Here is a 17,369-nt window from a genome sequence, read left to right as displayed (position 1 = left end):
ATCCAACTTACAGCTCACCTGGTGCAACTTGAGGTTGTTTCCTCTCATCCTGTCACTTGTTCCCTGGGAGAAGAGGCTGATCCCACCTGGCTCCAACCTCTTGTCAGGAATTTGTGGAAAGCCAGGAGGTCCCCCCTTGATCCTCCTTTTCTCCATATTGGCACAAGGTCCAGATGCTTTGGGATATGCCCGGGGTTATCCCAGATTTCCACACTGTGTGTGGCCAGAAGAGTTCCAGTGCCACCTTGTGTCCTGGTACAGCCAGTCTATGGAAATTAAAGCCTAAAGCTGTTTTTAATCCTTCAGTCTTACTTGCCATGGTATCCCCTCACCCTTTATTTGGAATGCTGTGCATGCTCTCATCCTGAACCAGGAGTTTTATGGCTCAGTAGTGAGAGCAAAGAGCTGGATTAATTAATTTATTAATTCCTGAATTAACTGCCTGGTCTATAAACAGATTTATGGATTTTTAAGGGCAGATTGGAATTTTAGCCCAGCTTTCAAACAATTCCAGTTCCAAAACACAAATTCAAGCCCCAGTTTCCTATTTGGAAAGGAAGATTTCCTTTTGTGGACTCTTGGATCCTTCTGGATCTGGCCCTGCCCTCTCACATGTGAGAAATAACAGGTCAGCAGCAGATTTCCTTCCTTTTTTTTTTTTCCTTTGCTTTCTTTTTTTTTTCTCCTTCCCTTTTTCCTTCCTTTCTCCTTTTTTCCTTTTCTCTTTTTCCTTTTTTTCTTCTTCATTTTTTCCTTTCTCCTTTTTGCTCCTTTTCCTTCTTCCTTTTTCCCTTTCCTGTCTTTCTCTTTTCCCTTTAATCTTCCTTTTTCATTTTCCATTTTCCCTTTTTTTTTCCTTCTTCATTTTTCTCCCTCTTTCTAATTTCTTTTCCCTCCCTAATTTGTTTTTGCTCCTTCCTTTCTCCTTTTTATCCCCAACAACTCTGACTGGACACTGTTTGAGCACATCCAGAAACTCCCACTGATTAAAGACAGGGAATTTCCTCCATCCCACTATTATTCCCTGGGAAGGCAGGAAAGCACCAGGAGCCATCCTTGGATACAAAGCAGTATTTATATATTTTATTCATATGGGCACATTTACCTCCAGAAGAAAACAAAGTCTAAATAAGCCAAACAAAACAAAACAAAACAAAAAAAAATAGGGGGGGAGGAATCCAGAGACTCAGCCCCTCCAAATTCAGCAAAATATAAATATAAATCAGGAAGAAAAGAGGGAAACCAACGTTTGTTCCCCACAAATAAAAACCAGGAATCAAGAATAACCTGCTACAAATGCAACTCTACAAACTGGCTGGCAAAATACAGTGATTAAAGCTGTGGCAGCAACATTTAAACCAACAAATTAGTGCTTTACTTGGTGGTTTTTTCCTTAAGTCTTCCAGTGGTGCCATAGTCTCTATTTACAGGCTTTAAGCTCCAACAGCAGGACAGAAGAGTTGGGAATTTGCTTTTGAAACAAATTCCCAAACAGCCCAAGTTTCCACCCTTTTGTCTTCCTTCCTGCCAGGAATGTCTCTGGATAAAGAGGGATTTCTCCAAGCTCAGAATTCCCTCCGTCCCACGCAGGGAAAGGCCTGATTGTGAACTCTCTTGGGACTGACTGGGGACAGGGAAGGGGCAGGTGTGGGGTTTTGGGGAGAAATCCATACAAACAGCTGTTTCCACGGGCCTAGAAGCAATTCCATGACTCCTTGATTTTAATTTTATAATTATAAACCCCATTTCTGCCTCACTGGGCAGCAGCTGGTGATTTTTAACAGGGAATCCTGGAACGGTTTGGGTGGGAAGGGACCTTAAAGCCCAACCAATTCCACAGGGAGGGACACCTTCCACTAGCCCAGGTTGCTCCAACCTGGATTTGAACACTTCCTGGGATGGGGCATCCACAGCTCCTCTGGGAAACCTGTGCCACTTCAGACACAAGATCCCATTGCCACTAAAAGCTCCACCCTGAATCCCTGTCCTTTCCCTATCCCGGGGATTGCTCCCGGCCCCGTGTGGGCAGGGCTGGCCTTGGCACTCCAGGAGGTGCCTCATCCCGGTTAAGCCACAGTTTTTGAGGCAGCATTTGACAAATAGGTGGGAAAACACTGTTCCCTGGGGTTGTTCCACAAGGGAAAAGGCACCAGAGATGTTTCCAAGCCCTCAGGCACTCGGTTTGCTGGGAATCCCACTAAATCCCATGGATGAGCATCGTGGGGACACCTGAGAGATCCCAGCTCCTCCTGGGCCACCACTGATTGATTCCTTCCCTCAGGAGCGGGCTGGGATGTGCTGGGAAGTCTTGGATGAGGTGGAGGGGATCTGAGGGGGTGATTGCAGGCTCTGGCCCTCCCAACATTCCCTGTTTCCTCTTCCAAGGGCCATTTCTCCCAGCCCGGCATCACTCACCTGAGGAAGGATGTGCCAGCCTGGGCCGCTGATTGCCAAGGGACAATAAACCTGCCAGGGAATTCACTTTCCAGCTTAAAGCCAGGAAAAACCCCTTGGGGCAGGCAGAGGGAAGAGCACTGAGCTACATCCAGGTGTTTCCTTCGGGATTTGAGGGGGAAACAGAGAATCCTGCTGAGCAGGGAGCCGACCTCCTTGTGCTCAGGTATTCTCAAGCCTTGGGGTGTCTTGTTGTCCCACTGAGCTTCCCAAAATTGGGTTTTCCGACTGCTTAGCTGCTCGGAATTCCCTGCTCACCCACTATTTCCTGCTTCCCAGGATTCAGTGGATTTTAATAACTGTGTAATTCAGTGTTTGCTGCTTCCAGGCCTAAAGCCCTGACCTGGAAACCACTGACTCCAACGAGGAATTTTAGGGCTGCTGTGCTGGGATAAGCTCAGGAGGTGGATGCCAAGAGATAAAACCAGTCATCCACAGGAACCATCACTTTACCTGGATAAAAACCATCCTGTTTTTCCGGAGCAGCTCCCAAGTGTCCACAGGATCAGTGTGTGGCATTTCCCCCTCACTGTTTTCCTTAGGGAAATCCATCTCAGAATAACCTGGAAGTGGCTGAGCCTCCAGGAATGCAGATAACTCCTTTTTAGCACGAGGAGCCGGAGTGGGATGGAGAGGGGGATACCCATGGAGCCACTTGGCTTTCCCACGTGGCTCGGTGGGACAGGATGAAATTCCCATTTTTTTTTACGGCTTAAAACCCCAAAGAACTCAGTAGTTTAGCAAGTTAAGGACTTGTAACAGTAATATATCCCAAAATACCCCAACACAAGTGCTCTGGGAGGGCAGGGACGGCTCGGAGCCGCTGCCATTCCCACTTTTTGGGAGACCACCACCCTCTCCCGAGGCAGAGATCCCGCCCTGGCACAGATCCTCACATTCCCAGGGACTCAGCCTTGCTCTGCAGGGCGCTCCAGGATTTTCCAGCAGTCTCTGTCCTGCACATCTGGGCAGGGGTTGGTGTTGGCTTGAGAGCCGACCAGGCAGCTCCATACACTGCTCCCAGATGGATAAAAACAGATCCCACAACAATCAGTGTGGGAGAATCCCGGTCATCTGTCACCCCTGGGTTGATGCCAAGTGCCCCCACGCGTGGTGTGGCCTCAGCAGCGGCTTTAGTGGGAGTTTTATCCATCCAGACCTGGGTCTGGTGGGATTTAAGAGCACAGAGAGGAGGGGGAATGATGTGGAAGCTGCTCCTTCTTGGGTTGTTCCCAGGGGAACGTGTCCATTGGCAAGTCTGGGGGGCTCCTGGGGGTCTGTGGGAAGTGGCCCTGGGCCAACTAGAAGGAACAGCAACTCCAGTGTACGACTTCCAGTATGTCCAGGCACAGCCCTCCTTTCCAAAGGCCAAACCCCTCAGAAAGGGCTCCAGTGTTGAAGCAATTCCAGTGTTGTGAAGAACTGACGTGGGACACCCCGGAGCACCAGGAGATCTGAGGAAGGAGCATCCCTTTGGGATGTGGCCTTCAGTCCAGTGTGATGCTTCCCAATCCAGCGTTGGAAGGGGAGGGAGAAGCGACGGAGGACACAGGGGTCTCCAGGAGGGAAAGGAGAGGGACGTGGGATGGTGGGAACGGGCGCGAGGTCACCCCTGGAGCCACCCCGGGGCTGGTGGTGGGTTTTAGGTCCTGGGTGTGCTCAGCACCACCAGCCACCAGCATTCCAGCTCCGGAGCTGCTGCAGGACACGGGGATGAGGCGGGGCTGGGGAATTCAGGAGGCTCCCCAGTGGCACCAGTCCCCCTCCTGTCTCCAAGCAGAGGGCACTGGTGCTCCCGGGCATCACTCGCAGAGCCAGTAAAACTGGAAGTAATAGTCAGTGAAGAGCTGGCCCAGCTGCTCCGGGGAAGTGCCGCAGTCGGCCTGGCCCTGGGAATGGGAAAACGAGCTTACAGGCGGGGGCAGGATGCCAAGGAGGGAATTCTGCCTGGATTATGGGCTGGAAAAATCATCCCCCCACCACCAACAGCGGTGGTGCCACGTGGCTGCTAAACCTGCCACGATCCCACATGTCTCTCCTTCCGCAAGGCAAGAGGAAGGAGAAGCAGCTGGTGGAACTCACCGGCTGAGCCACTCGGAAGTGGTAGGAAAACTCCTGGAAAGACATCATCACCAGAGGCCAGCGGTGCGTGGTGTCCTGGGGAAGGAAAGGGAATAGCTGGGATGAGATCAGGGATGAGCAGAGGGATGTTCTGGGGAGGGAACACACGGCCTTGGGCTCTGGAGTGACCCCACGGAGGTTTCCCGGAGAACGAGTGGGATAAGGAGCGGCTGAGGGAGCTGGGGGTGGGCTCATCCTGGAGAAAAGGAGGATCAGGGCAATCTCCTCATTCCCTACAACTCCTTGACAGGAGGGTGGAGCCAGGTGGGGCTGTGCTCTGCTGCCAGGGAACAAGGGACAGGACAAGAAGAAACAGCCTCAACTTGTGCCAGGGGAGGTTCTGGATGGATATGTGGGAAAATTCCTGTAATGGAGTGGGTTGTCAAGTATTGGAACAGGCTCCAGTGGTGGAGTCCCCACCTCTGGGGGATAAAACCCGTGTGGATGTGGCACTTGGGAACACGATCTGGCGTAGCCTTGGCCATGCTGGGGGGATGGTTGGACTCCATCATCTTGAAGGGCTTTTCCAACCAAAATTATTCCATGTTTGAGCACAAATTCCCTCCAGAAACTCCTGTGCTGCCTGTGGGTGCTGTGTTGGGCTGACTGTGAGCTGTTCCCTTCTCCTTACCTGTGCATCCATGGTATCCATGGAGCTGTTCCTGCTCACAGCATCCTGGCAGGGATCACTGGAGACAAGGCCACAAAGGGAGATGGACACAGCGGAGGAGGAGCTGGGAAGAGAGGACACAATGAGAGTCTGGAAGGGGGAACATCCACGGCCCCTTCCCCACGGAGACACCATGGCCACATCAGTGTCCGGCCCCTCTGGGGGCACTGGAACACCCAAGGGATGTTCCTTTGGATCCCTGGCCACTCACTTCATCTCCAGGGTCAGGTTGGTGTCCACGGCCGTCCGCTGGTTCACAGGGATGCGGAAGCTGAAGTTTCCAGTCCTGGGAACACAGAGAGAGGATGAGATGTCACCAGGCTCTGGGAAGGGTGGGATAAGACCCAAAATCCCTGTTGGGCTGAGAATTCACACAGGAGATCTTCCCAAGGATGAGCCCGTTGCCAAACACTTTCCCTGAGGGCAGCACTGGCGGCACCAGTTCCAATTCCCAGGGAATGGCGTGAGCTGCCATGAGGTGATAGCAGAAAACACCCAAGGAAATCTTGGAAAAACTCCAAGATTTGTCCATTTCTTTCTTCCCACAGTGCTGCTGCCACCAAGGTGCCACCAGCCAGCCCTTCCCCCTCACCTGCAGGCGTCGGAAGCGGCGCAGTACTGGGAATGGATGGTCAGGTTGATCTCCAGGATCCGGATGGATTCCAGCACTGGGCTTGGCCCTGTCGGCGGGAGAATGAAGTGTTTAGGAACAGCTGGAAAGCCCTGAGGGAGGAAGGCTGGGAGGGACAGGAGGTGGGAGCCACGTACCATCCGTGCCGGGATGCTCTGTGCGGAGCCGCTCGCTCACCGGCTGCCGGAGGCTGCGCCGCTGCCGGGAGCTGCTGCGGGAGAGCGAGAGGTTGGAGATGTACTTGGATTTGCCCTGGATGTGGGAGAAGGGGGAGGAGGGGCTGGCATTTGGGCTGCCGAAGCTCTGAGACCTGTCAGGAGTCTTTGGCCACTTGGAGTAGGAGGAGGATTTCCCGGTGATGCCCCTGGATTTGGCTTTGATGTTTGTCGCTGGAAGGAGGGAGGTCTGGCTTTGGTCTGTGGAAAAATGGGAGAGGAGGTTGTGCTGAGAGGCTGGGATTGGGTAGGAGCACCAGGATCACCCTGTCCCCATGTCACCTCCTGAATCACCCAGGCTGCCCCAGGAAGCTGTGGCTGCCCCATCCCTGGAAGTGTTCAAATCCAGGTTGGACAGGCCTTGGAGCAACCTGGTCTAGTGAAGGTGTCCCTGTCCATGGAATGGGATGAGTTTTAAGGTCCCTTCCATCCAAACCATTTCAGGATTTTGTGATTCCATTCCCTCTGTGCCCAATGGTGCCAGGGATGGAATGAAGAGGGAATGAGGTCACACCTCAAGGTAGGGTTGCTCAGGTGAGCTGAGCCTGGAAGTGCTTCCTGTGACTTTGTGCTGGAAAAGTGGGAAGCTCCAAATCCTTTCCAGCCCCAACTTACCCCTGGCAGCAGGATCAGGGATGTCTGAACTGTGCACATGGGCAGAGAAGGATATAAAGGATAAATATAAAGATATAAAGGATATATATATGGTATAAAGGATATATATATTGTATAAAGGATATATAGAAGATGTTTATAGATATAAACAAAAGGATATAAAACCATTAGAGAGCTTCCAAAGGAGGGGGACAAGGATGAGGAAGGATCTAGAGGGAAGGTGTGGGGAAAGGGAGCTGGAATTGTTCATCCCAGAGGAGACCAAGGAGACCATCCCACAAGGAGCAGGAGGTGAGAGACAAGGATGTCACGCAAACCTTGGAGATGCCCCAGAACCTCTGTGAATCTGGGATGGCCCTCACCTGTCCTGTTGGTGCCATGAGTGGGGCTGGTCTCCGAGGGGACCACGGAGGAGCCGCCAGTGGGAACAGCGGAGCAGCACACGGAGAAACACGGAGGGCTGAAACAGGCCAGGACACTGGGAGCAGGAGTGCCCAGGGATACTCCAGCTGTGTCCTCCGGGACTGCAGGGACACGGGAATAACTCAAGGGATCCAACAGGAGCAGCGCCCAGTGCCCCACCACCCATTCCATGAAAGCAGAGCCATCCCAGCACGGTGGGATGGGGGAAGCACCACCCTGGTCATCCTGAATCCCAACCCGTCATCCTGAATCCCAACCCGTCATCCTGAATCCCAACCCGTCATCCTGAATCCCAACCCGTCATCCTGAATCCCAACCCGTCATCCTGAATCCCAACCCAGCACCCACCGTGCTCCGGGGGACTCCTGCTGCCGGCTCCATCGGATATGGCCGTGGATCGCACCGTCTGTGTCTTATCAATGTTCTGGCTTGACCTGGAATGCAGGAAAGCAAGGTGAAAACCTGGATTGAGACTGTGGTGCCGCTCGTAGGTGTGGAGGGAAGAGGTTGCAGCGAGATAACGGGAAGAGGGACACAGAGGAACAGGAGACACGGAGGAGGACAGAGTGGAATGATCTGGGAAAGGGAAGGCAGGAGAGAGGCACACAAGCCATGAAGACAGCAAGGAGAGCTTAGAAATCCACAGGGAATCCTATGGCAGTCCCATGTCTGGCAAGGGCAATAGGACAATTCCCAGCTGCTTCAGAGGACACCAGCAGCACTCCTGGATCATCCTGGAACAGGGTGGATTTCACTCTCAGCAGTGATATCCTGGCTGGGTTTGGGTTCTTGGGACTCAACAGGCTCCAAGCACTCACATTCCCTAAGGAATGTGCCCCTCATCTCTCCGAGACTGTCTGTTCCTCACCTTGTTCCTCACAAACACACACAAGTTAATCCTGTGGAATTCCAGGTGTTTCACTGCAGCTATCCAAGACCTGAGCTGAGGACACCACAGGCATCTCCTGAGGATAAGGGAGATGGGAAAGGGGGAAAATCTTTCTCCCAGGTCTGCAGTGCTTTTGGGCACCTGTGTCCATGTCTTACCTGTCCCTGAGCACTGTTCCAGGTTTCCCAGGGATTAATGGAGCTTCCCACCCTGGGAGAAATCAAAAACCCACTTTGACCCCTGCAAGACTTATTTTATTACAGGGATTTCTTTTCCAGGTGAAAGGAGACTCAGTGCCGGTCTCCTGGACAGAATGCGGAGCTTCACCTTCATCCCATCAAAATCCAACCCTTGTCCCTCGTGTCCTTCCACTGCCTCATTCACCTTTTCCATGTGTGGCTTTATCCTGCTTTACTTGCAGGATGTAATTTCCTTATTTAACCTTTAATTAACTGAGTTTTTCATCTCCTAATCCCAGTTTCCCCTGCCTAACAGGGTTCACAGTCCTTCCTCCTCGAATCCCATTGGAGTCTCACATCCATTTCTCTGCTTTCAGTTTTGCTTCAGTTTTTTTGGTCTCCTGGGATGCAGATGGTAGGAAAAAAAAGAGGAATTAAGAGAAGGAGTAACGGGATAATGAAACAGTCACATACCGTGGACACAGAGCGACCGGAATTCCGGGACCCCCGTGCCGGAAGAGGGCCAGGAGACAGGCAGTGGGCACAGCAAAGGAGCTGCAGGACAGCGAGGGACACAGGGAGAAGAGGAAAAGTGGGAAGATGCCCGGGAGGACAGGGAACGAAAGAGGATGTGGAAGATAACGGGAAGGAAAAGACAAAAATGGGGAAAATTAAAGACAAAGTGGAAGGAAAAACGGGTTGGATGAGGAGATGGAAGCAGGAGAGGAGGAAGAAAAATGGGACAGGGAAAAGAGGGAGAGAAAAAGAGACTCATTATCAGGTGACAGGAGCTCCCAAAGCTGGTCCAGTCCCACTGAACCAGTGGGATGAGGCCGGAGCGGTATCCAAGGAAAATCCAAGCCTGGCCATGAATGGATTGGTAAGCAGCCAAATGGAGCATTCCCTTTTCCTTCTCTATTCCTCACTTCTCGCTCCAGATATTCCTCATTTCCTCCAGATATTCCTCACTTCTCGCTCCAGATAACTCAACTGACACCAGACTGGGATGTGTGGGTGTGTCGGGTGGGATTTGCCCCTCTGGAATTGTGCTCCACGATGCCAGGGCAGCTGAGTTTTGTGCCTCAGCCTCTCCCAGGCCCCCTCATCCCTTCCCAGCAGTTCCCAAAAACACCCACCCGTCAATATCCACAAGATCCTCCTCACTGCGCAGGCTCAGCACGTAGAGAGTGGACATGGACACAACGCTGGAAAAGAGAGAGGGGAAAGTTGAGCAGGGACATGGAGCAGGGCTCTGTCTAGGTATCAATCTGCTCCCAAGGGATTCCGGCCCACGAAAGGTGGCTGCTCCATCCCTGGAAGTGTCCAAGGCCAGGTTGGAGCGACCTGGGATACTGGAAGGTGTCGGGGTTGGAACTGGTTGAGCCTTAAGGTCTCTTCCAACCCAAAGCATTCCAGGATTACGTGGAAAAAGCCCCTCACTGCACCCCCCATGGATGGCACAGCCCAGACGGATCAGCCAGAGGGAGCCAAGGGAGAAGGATCATCCCAGGTGCTGGGAATCACCTGAATGCCATGATGATGACCAGGGCAATGATGGTGCCCTGCAGGAAGCGCTGGCTGATACAGGCCTGTTCCGGGACAACCGACGGAGACTGCAAGGAAAAAACACCCAGATCAGCTCAGGAACCCCAAGATCAGCTCAGATTCCTGCCACGGTCCTCCCCAAGCCCATCCCGAGCTCTCTTCCTGCTCCCTGGAAATCCTGAACTCCCCCCAGTCTGGAAGCCATTTAACACCCCCACCAGGCACAGACAAAAGGAGTATCATGGAATCATTAAGGCCGGAAAAGCCCTCTGGGATTCCAGAGTCCAACCACTCCATAGGCACCACTAAACCATGTCCCCTAGTCCCACATCCACACGGATTTTAAATCCCTCCAGGGATGGGGACTCCACCACTGCAGTCTGTGCCAGAGCTGGACAACCCTTTCCACGAAGGAATTTCCCAGGATATCTGACTTAAATCCCCCCTGGTGGCCGTTTCCTCTCATCCTGTCGCTTGGGAGCAGAGTCCGATCCCACCCGGCTCCACCCTCCTGCCAGGGAATTTTACAAAGGGGTAAGGGCCCCCTGATCCTCCTTTTCTCCAGGATGAGCCCTCCCAGCTCCTCCCACCTGGCACTGCTCCTTTGGGATCCATCCCTCACCTTGGTGGCCACTTTGTGAGGTCTCTTTTTGTGGGGAACACTTCCCGCCCGGCTGAACTGGCTCCCTGTTTGGCTGCAAGGAAAAAGGAGCAATGGAGCTGAGCTGGGCAGGGATGACTCTCTAAGCCATTCCCAGGGAAAAATGGGATTTTCCAGTAGGCAACAAACCCTCTGTGTGGCATGACAGTCACAAACTCTTTGGGGGCTTTGCCCAGAGGGCCCCAGTTCTGTCCCAAAACCTGCATAAGCAGGGTCAGGATGGAGGTTCTGGAAGCATGGGAAACTCTGCTATGAGGAAATGGCAGACAGCTGGAATTGGAGACAATTCCATCTGGGGTGTTTTTGGGAACGTCAAACCTCCCCAGCCTCAGCTCCTTAAACCCCAAGTGATGTCAGACAACACCACAACAACATCCCAACACCCTCCCCATCTCCCACTTCCCGATCCCAGCTGCCACTCGGAGTTTCCTGGGATCCAAGGGGACATTCCTTGGCTCCGGCTGTACCTGAAGGCTCCGGAGCTCACGGTAGACTTCATGCTGTCCAGTCTCTTGAGCTTGGCCAGCTTGTGGCTCCACCTCTCCAGCTCGTCGATGCGGGTCTCCAGGTTGTCCGTCAGCTTGCACAGCTCCTTCACGGCCCCCACGTTCTCCATGAAGATCCGTTCCTGCCAGGGAATCAGGATGAGGAACACTTGGATCTGTCCGCCCTGACTGCTCTCCCGTGCCACATCCCGTGGGAAAGGCTACGGGAGTCACCCAGCACGGACCACCTGGATCTCTCCAACCCTCCGGGTGTGACGTGGGAGGCTGTCCCCACCCCCGTGGGGCATGGGAGGTGATTCCCAGAGCAGCAAACAGGTTGGGAAAGGTCAGGAGACCGGGTGCTCCAGGGTATCTTGACATAAGCACCTTATCTTATCCAGAAAGGGGAGATTAGGACCGGGAGACTCCCTGCAGGAAGCTGCCAGCAGGGAGCCCTTCCCAGGGGAGATGCTGCCAGATTTCCCTCCCTGCCCAGGTCCAGTGCCCACCCAGAGTTGCTCCCAACTTCTGGAATCGCAGCCAGGCCTGAAACTCATCTGGGTGGTGCCAGGAGCGTTTCCCAGGCACCACATTCCATATCCAGCTCCTGGAGCTGGGTTCACCAGCCTCCTGGCTGTCACCAACCTTGTTCACCACCAGGAAGTTCTCCAGGGTCTTCCCATTGGAAAAGACCAGGTCCCCGGTGTCCTTCACAGCTTCCGGGAGAATTTCCTTCACCTCCTGAGCGATGACACCTGGGGACACGTGGAGAGAGCATGGGGGGGGTCAATTATCCCCAAATTCCATGGACAGGGATCATCAACCCGCTGTAGGATCTACCTGTACTCCCAAAGAGAGGTGGATACCTGGAGAAACCTTTCCCCTGTGGGAAGTGCCACCTTCTCTCCCACTAAACTCCCTAAAGAGGGAATTTCATCAGATTCCTTAATTCCAGAGGTGAGAACCCCCCTCTTGCCCACCTCACACCCAGGGCAGAACTGGACACGGCCCCTGCGAAAGGCAGAGAATTCCTGTGGGACATTCCTGCCTCAGAGGTGTATTCCCATGGGACATTCCTGCCTCAGAGGTGTATTCCCGTGGGACATTCCTGCCTCAGAGGTGTATTCCCGTGGGACATTCCTGCCTCAGAGGTGTATTCCCGTGGGACATTCCTGCCTCAGAGGTGTATTCCCGTGGGACATTCCTGCCTCAGAGGTGTATTCCCGTGGGACATTCCTGCCTCAGAGGTGTATTCCCGTGGGACATTCCTGCCTCAGAGGTGTATTCCCGTGGGACATTCCTGCCTCAGAGGTGTATTCCCGTGGGACATTCCTGCCTCAGAGGTGTATTCCCGTGGGACATTCCTGCCTCAGAGGTGTATTCCCGTGGGACATTCCTGCCTCAGAGGTGTATTCCCGTGGGACATTCCTGCCTCAGAGGTGTATTCCCGTGGGACATTCCTGCCTCAGAGGTGTATTCCCGTGGGACATTCCTGCCTCAGAGGTGTATTCCCGTGGGACATTCCTGCCTCAGAGGTGTATTCCCGTGGGACATTCCTGCCTCAGAGGTGTATTCCCGTGGGACATTCCTGCCTCAGAGGTGTATTCCCATGGGATATACCTGTCTCAGAGGTGTTGTCCATCCCCACTGTGGCCGCAAACTCCGGTTTGTAGTTGTAGTGCACCAGTCGCATCTGGGAGATCCGCTTCAGCTGCTCCGTGGTGTCCACCTGGGAAAAAAACAGGCACAGGGAACTCCTAAAGGGACTGTTGCTTCTTAAATCCCCATGAGTCCAAGCAGGAAAACCCACTGTGGCTCATGGGAATTCCTGTGGGAGACTGCAACCTTGCTCGGAGCAGCCGCTGGGACAAACAGCAGCAGCACTGGGGTTAATCTCCAGTTCTGGGCACCAAAAACATTCCTGGGATAGGGAAGCCAGGAAGAGAGAGACTCTCATTGCAGAAACAGACACAGAGTGGAGGCAGTTCCCAAAAACACGTGGGGTGAAGGTATCCAGCTGACAGGAATTCAGAGCAGAGCCCTCTGGCAAGGCCGAGGATGGTGCCTGACACAGTCACCTGTTTCCATGTATTTTCCAACTGCTTTCCACCTTTTTTCCCAGTGTTTTCTGACTGTGTTTGCCAGGTCTGTCTAACAGTGGAAGAGTCAATATTCCCTAGGACGTGGTGGACAGGTTGTGTCTGGGACAGAGGGAATTCTAAGGCACTTCCCATCCGACCAACAGTCACCTGATCCCGGAATATCCTGAACCGCACGGGGCCCAGAAAGATCACCGAGTCCAGCTCCTGTCGGCCTAGAGCTGGACTCCCACAGGAGCTCAGGTTATCCATAAGGATTCTATGGAAACCAGCAGCTCAGGATGACATTCCCACTTCCCGTGGTGTCCCTTCACCCCAACCCCCCCTCCGTTTTCCAAGGTCTCACCTCCTGGATGTCCTCCTTCACCCGGACATCCGAGGGGTGCATCAGAGAGCCCATGACCTTCACATTGCCATGGACCACCAGGGCCTCATCCGGGCGGTCGGTGTTGATGCCGACACGGCCGTGGTGGAACACGGTGTCCGGGAGCTGTGCCCGCTGCCACAGCACGTCACTGTCACTCTCAAACTGGCCCGGGTTGGAAGCCTGTGGGAAAATGGGAAAGCGGGGGCTGAAAAAGCAGGGAATGGACCGCTGGGAAGCAGAGATCTTAGGGATGTTCGCCCGAGAAGCGGGAGGGGGTTTTTGGGACGAGCTGTCCGTGAGATCCCGGTGCTCCCTCCAGCCTGCAGCACATGGAACTACCGTGCCAGCCCCACAGGAGGGACAGCAGGGAATGGGATAGGCGAGAGGACAGAGCCAGAAGAGGACAAGAAGGGTCATGGGGGTACCACACAGAGCTTTGCACAGAACAAGGTGGAGTGGCCAGGGCAGGGATCCACCGGGAATGGATCTGGGAATAGATCCCAGCCCATCCTGGCAGCCTTGGCATTCACCTGCTGGTCCAGCCTCCCTTTGCAGAAACCAAGGCTATTCCTGCTCCTCTCCCCTCCCTAAAGGAATATCTTTGCTGCCCAGGGCTGTTGTCCCAGAGCTGCTCCAGGACAGCAGGTGACCAAGTGACGTGGATGATGCTCCTGCCTCCCAAACCCTGTGGGGTTCTGTGACACACCTGCAGGTTGAGCTGGGCTGCCTGCAATTCCCTGCTGGGAATCCTGGAAGTTGCATAATCCATCATGGACTTCTTGTCTGCAGATCCTGAGGCCCCTGTTTAGGTTTTATTCCCTGCCTTCACGTCTCGGAGCTGAGTGCTCCAGCAAAACCCCGGGAAAGCCTGGGAATGGTGCCTGGTCCTGCCCCTCTTCCTTAGGACATGCAAGGGGTGGGAAGGCACCCAGTTTTCCTGCACCTGGAATGCTTGTCCCTGCTGCAGAGTCCCATCTGCACTCTTCCCTAATTCCCAACAGTCCCAAACGGACACTGCTCCAACCTTGGGATCTGCAACAGGTTCCCTGAGGAACCAGATGCGGAACGGCTGGGAATGCTACAAACAATGCAGGGGGAGTTTGGAGAAGGGGGGAAGAGTGGGAAATCAAGGCTGGAAAAGCCCTCTGAAATCATCAAGTCCAACCATCCCATGTTCACCACCAAAGCACCGCCCCAAGTGCTGCATCCCCAGGTGTTTGAAAGGTGGGAGATGGTCCAGCCGAGGACCATGGGGCATTGGAGGGAGGGGACAGGGATTTACCCGGACGATGATCCGCTCGGAAATGTGGGCAGCCAGCGTGTAGTTCTGGTTCTGGGCATGTGCCTGCAGGGCCACCACCAGCATGAAGTACCTGGGAAGGGAGAAAAGTCAGGGAAGCATTCTGGGACATGCTGGATTTCCATCCCCTGTGGAACACCATGGTGGGCTTGGAACATCCCCCCCCCCCCCGTGCTCCTCCCAGAGAGGGGAGACCCTTCTCGTGCCCAAGGATGGCCAATCCAGGCCTTGTCCCCCATGTCCTCCTCCCTCTGGACGCACTTCCCGGGCCAGGAGGACGCAGATCCACAGGAGGCTCGGGATATTCCGGAGCCCTCACCTCTGGTCCGGGTTGGGTTTGCCCTTTTTCCGCATGTTGTTGGCCGTGGTCTCGCTGAAGTGCAGCCGCCCCACGGTGACCTTGGTGACCTGCTCCGGGGGCAGGTTGACCCTGGAAGGGAAGGGAAACAGAGGAGTGAGTGAGGATGCTGCCTGTCTGGGAATGCTGCCTAGTTTTTCCTGCTCCTCTGCCTAAGGACATGCAAAAAGTGGGAAGGCACCCAGTTTTCCTACACCTTGCAGAGCCCTAGTTCCCAACATTCCCTCATTCTACTGGATCATTTACAACAGTCTGCTGGACGCTGGCCCAGCCTTGGGATCTGTGACAGGTTCCCACATGCCCTGAGGGTGCTCTGAGGAACCGGGTGTGGAAAGGCCGGAGCCAGAACCTGGAGGGGAGGGTTTTTTGGGAATGGCCATCTCCCAGCCTGCTCCAGCACAGTAGGGCTGTGAATGGGGCACAGAGTTGGGAATGTGAAGAGAGGAAATCAGGGGAGAACTGGAGAGTGTGGCAACCACCCAGTGGAATGTGAGACTCTAACTCTGCCCCTTTTCCCCACCTTCTGGTGCTGTTATTCCCTGGAAACACGGGATGCTGGTTCCCACAGGGCCACACTCACGTGACGGGGTTGAAGGGCCGTTTGCTGCGATCCGACTGCGACTGCTCGATGTTGATGGATTGGTTCAAGGCCTCGAGCTGGAGATGAGGATTTGGGAATGTGACACAGGGCACAGAGACCTTCCCATTCCCACCTCCTCCTTCCCAGCTCTCTGCCCACCTTCCCATGACTTGGTACAACCCAGAGTGTGGGCGCTGTCCAAACATGGGAATCGCTCTTGGAAGGGGGAAAGTCGAGGGTGGAAGGATCTTCCCAAAGTTTCCATATACCTCTGGAATCAAAGGTGAGAGAGAGCCAGCCCTGAAACACCCAGGCAGTGACTGAGTCCATCTTAGGACCTGTATTCCAATAGCTCAGAGGATGTTTGGATTGGATATTAGGGAAAACTCCTTCATGGAAAGGGTGGTCATTGGAACAGGCTCAGGTGGTGGAGTCCCCATTCCTGGAGCCATTTAAAATCCATATGGATGTGGCACCTGGGGACATGGTTTGGGGTGGCCTTGGCAGTGCTGGGGGAATAGTTGGACTCAAGATCCTAAAGGGCTTTTCCAACCTCAGTGATTCCATGGGTCCACACATTCCTCTACAACGCAGCACGTGAGGCTGCATTCCAAGCCCCCCCTTTTCCCGGCTCCGTTCACCCTCACCCTCAGCTCCCGCTCACCTTCACTCCGTGCAGCTTCAGGTAGAAGCATTCCAAGGGTTTCAGGCCCTCGGGGGTCTTCACGTACTTGGGGTCTCCCAGCATTCCGATGTACACCGTGACCTGGAAGTGGTTCTTCTTCTGGCACACGAAGGCGTCGTCCCCCACGGAGAAGTTGAATCCCTTGTCGGCGTCCACGCGGTACGTGAGCATCGGGCTGGGAAAAGGGAGCAGCAGTGAGGCCAGGAGGGGATCCAAAGGTTTCCCAGGGAAATTTGTGGATATCCCATCCCTAGAAGTGTTCCTGGCCAGGTTGGACAGGGCTTGGAGCAACCTGGGCCATGGATCGGCACTGAATGATCCATAAGGTCCCTTCCAATCCAAACCATCCTATGGTTCTTCCACTGGGAAGGAATATGGAGATCCCAAGCTCCACAGCTTTCCCAAAGCCTGGAGAATCCCTTTAATGCTGGGAGAAGCAGCTCAGGCTGACCTGGGGGTGTCCCAAATCCCGTGGCATTCCCGCTGTCTCCTGTGCCAGCCCTGCTACCAGGATGTGTCTGTGTCCCAAATTCCTGCAGAAACCACCTGCTCCAGTGGCTGCGGAAAAGCTTCCGGCTCCCAGATCCAGAGAGGGAGGAGGAGGAGGGGTCCTGGCTGCTCCATGGACACACACCAGCTGGAAAGGTTTAATCTACATCTCCTTAATAGGTTGGTTTCCATGGGAATGAGGGAAATATGTGGCCTTTTCCTCACCATCCAAAAATCCCAGACCTGGGCTGGTGGGCCCTCGGAAGGGAGGAAGGAGCTGCCTCTCATCCTGCAGAACACCCACATCCCATTGTTTTGAATTAAAGAATTAGGGATGAGGTAAAGGGGGAGCTCAGCTCAGCCTTGGATATGAGACTTAAAAATTAAGGAGCACTCTTCCCTAAAAAACAAATCAATCCTGACTTCTACCTCCAGAGTGCTCTGGATTCTGCCCAGAGCAATGGGAGGGGGGGCGGACAGACTGACAGTGAGGAATGTGGCAGACTCTGGGAAGCAGAAAATAGGGATTCTGCCCTGGTATTCCTTCCTTTTTTCTGGAATAAAGCCATTCTCCCCCCAGAACACCTGAGGGGATAATGTGGA

General features: G+C 54.1%; 1 protein-coding gene across 2 annotated transcripts in view; it reads right to left on the bottom strand.

Moving 5' to 3' along the window:
* Window positions 1-1,056: 1,056 nt before the first annotated feature.
* Window positions 1,057-17,369, bottom strand: part of MYRF (myelin regulatory factor) — a 54,623-nt gene continuing 38,310 nt past the window's right edge. For both annotated transcript variants that reach the window (XM_051776918.1, XM_051776917.1), the window contains exons 8-27: window positions 16,257-16,452; window positions 15,593-15,669; window positions 14,974-15,084; window positions 14,637-14,727; window positions 13,334-13,534; window positions 12,509-12,617; window positions 11,534-11,643; window positions 10,871-11,031; window positions 10,365-10,437; window positions 9,722-9,810; window positions 9,334-9,402; window positions 8,672-8,752; window positions 7,478-7,563; window positions 7,069-7,230; window positions 6,014-6,292; window positions 5,838-5,925; window positions 5,457-5,531; window positions 5,207-5,309; window positions 4,537-4,611; window positions 1,057-4,343 (exon numbers count right to left, since the gene is read on the bottom strand). In XM_051776918.1, coding sequence (XP_051632878.1) covers window positions 4,257-4,343; window positions 4,537-4,611; window positions 5,207-5,309; window positions 5,457-5,531; window positions 5,838-5,925; window positions 6,014-6,292; window positions 7,069-7,230; window positions 7,478-7,563; window positions 8,672-8,752; window positions 9,334-9,402; window positions 9,722-9,810; window positions 10,365-10,437; window positions 10,871-11,031; window positions 11,534-11,643; window positions 12,509-12,617; window positions 13,334-13,534; window positions 14,637-14,727; window positions 14,974-15,084; window positions 15,593-15,669; window positions 16,257-16,452 — 2,323 coding nt within the window. In that variant the 3' untranslated portion in view covers window positions 1,057-4,256. The remainder of the gene's footprint in view (window positions 4,344-4,536; window positions 4,612-5,206; window positions 5,310-5,456; window positions 5,532-5,837; window positions 5,926-6,013; window positions 6,293-7,068; window positions 7,231-7,477; window positions 7,564-8,671; window positions 8,753-9,333; window positions 9,403-9,721; window positions 9,811-10,364; window positions 10,438-10,870; window positions 11,032-11,533; window positions 11,644-12,508; window positions 12,618-13,333; window positions 13,535-14,636; window positions 14,728-14,973; window positions 15,085-15,592; window positions 15,670-16,256; window positions 16,453-17,369) is intronic.

This window comes from Manacus candei, unplaced genomic scaffold, assembly GCF_025592945.1.
Source record: "Manacus candei isolate 608988 ecotype Guabito, Panama unplaced genomic scaffold, ASM2559294v1 h1tg000009l, whole genome shotgun sequence".
Lineage (NCBI taxonomy): Eukaryota > Metazoa > Chordata > Aves > Passeriformes > Pipridae > Manacus > Manacus candei.
The sequence above is the reverse complement of the archived record's forward strand: the minus strand, read 5'-3'. Positions and strand labels throughout refer to the sequence as shown.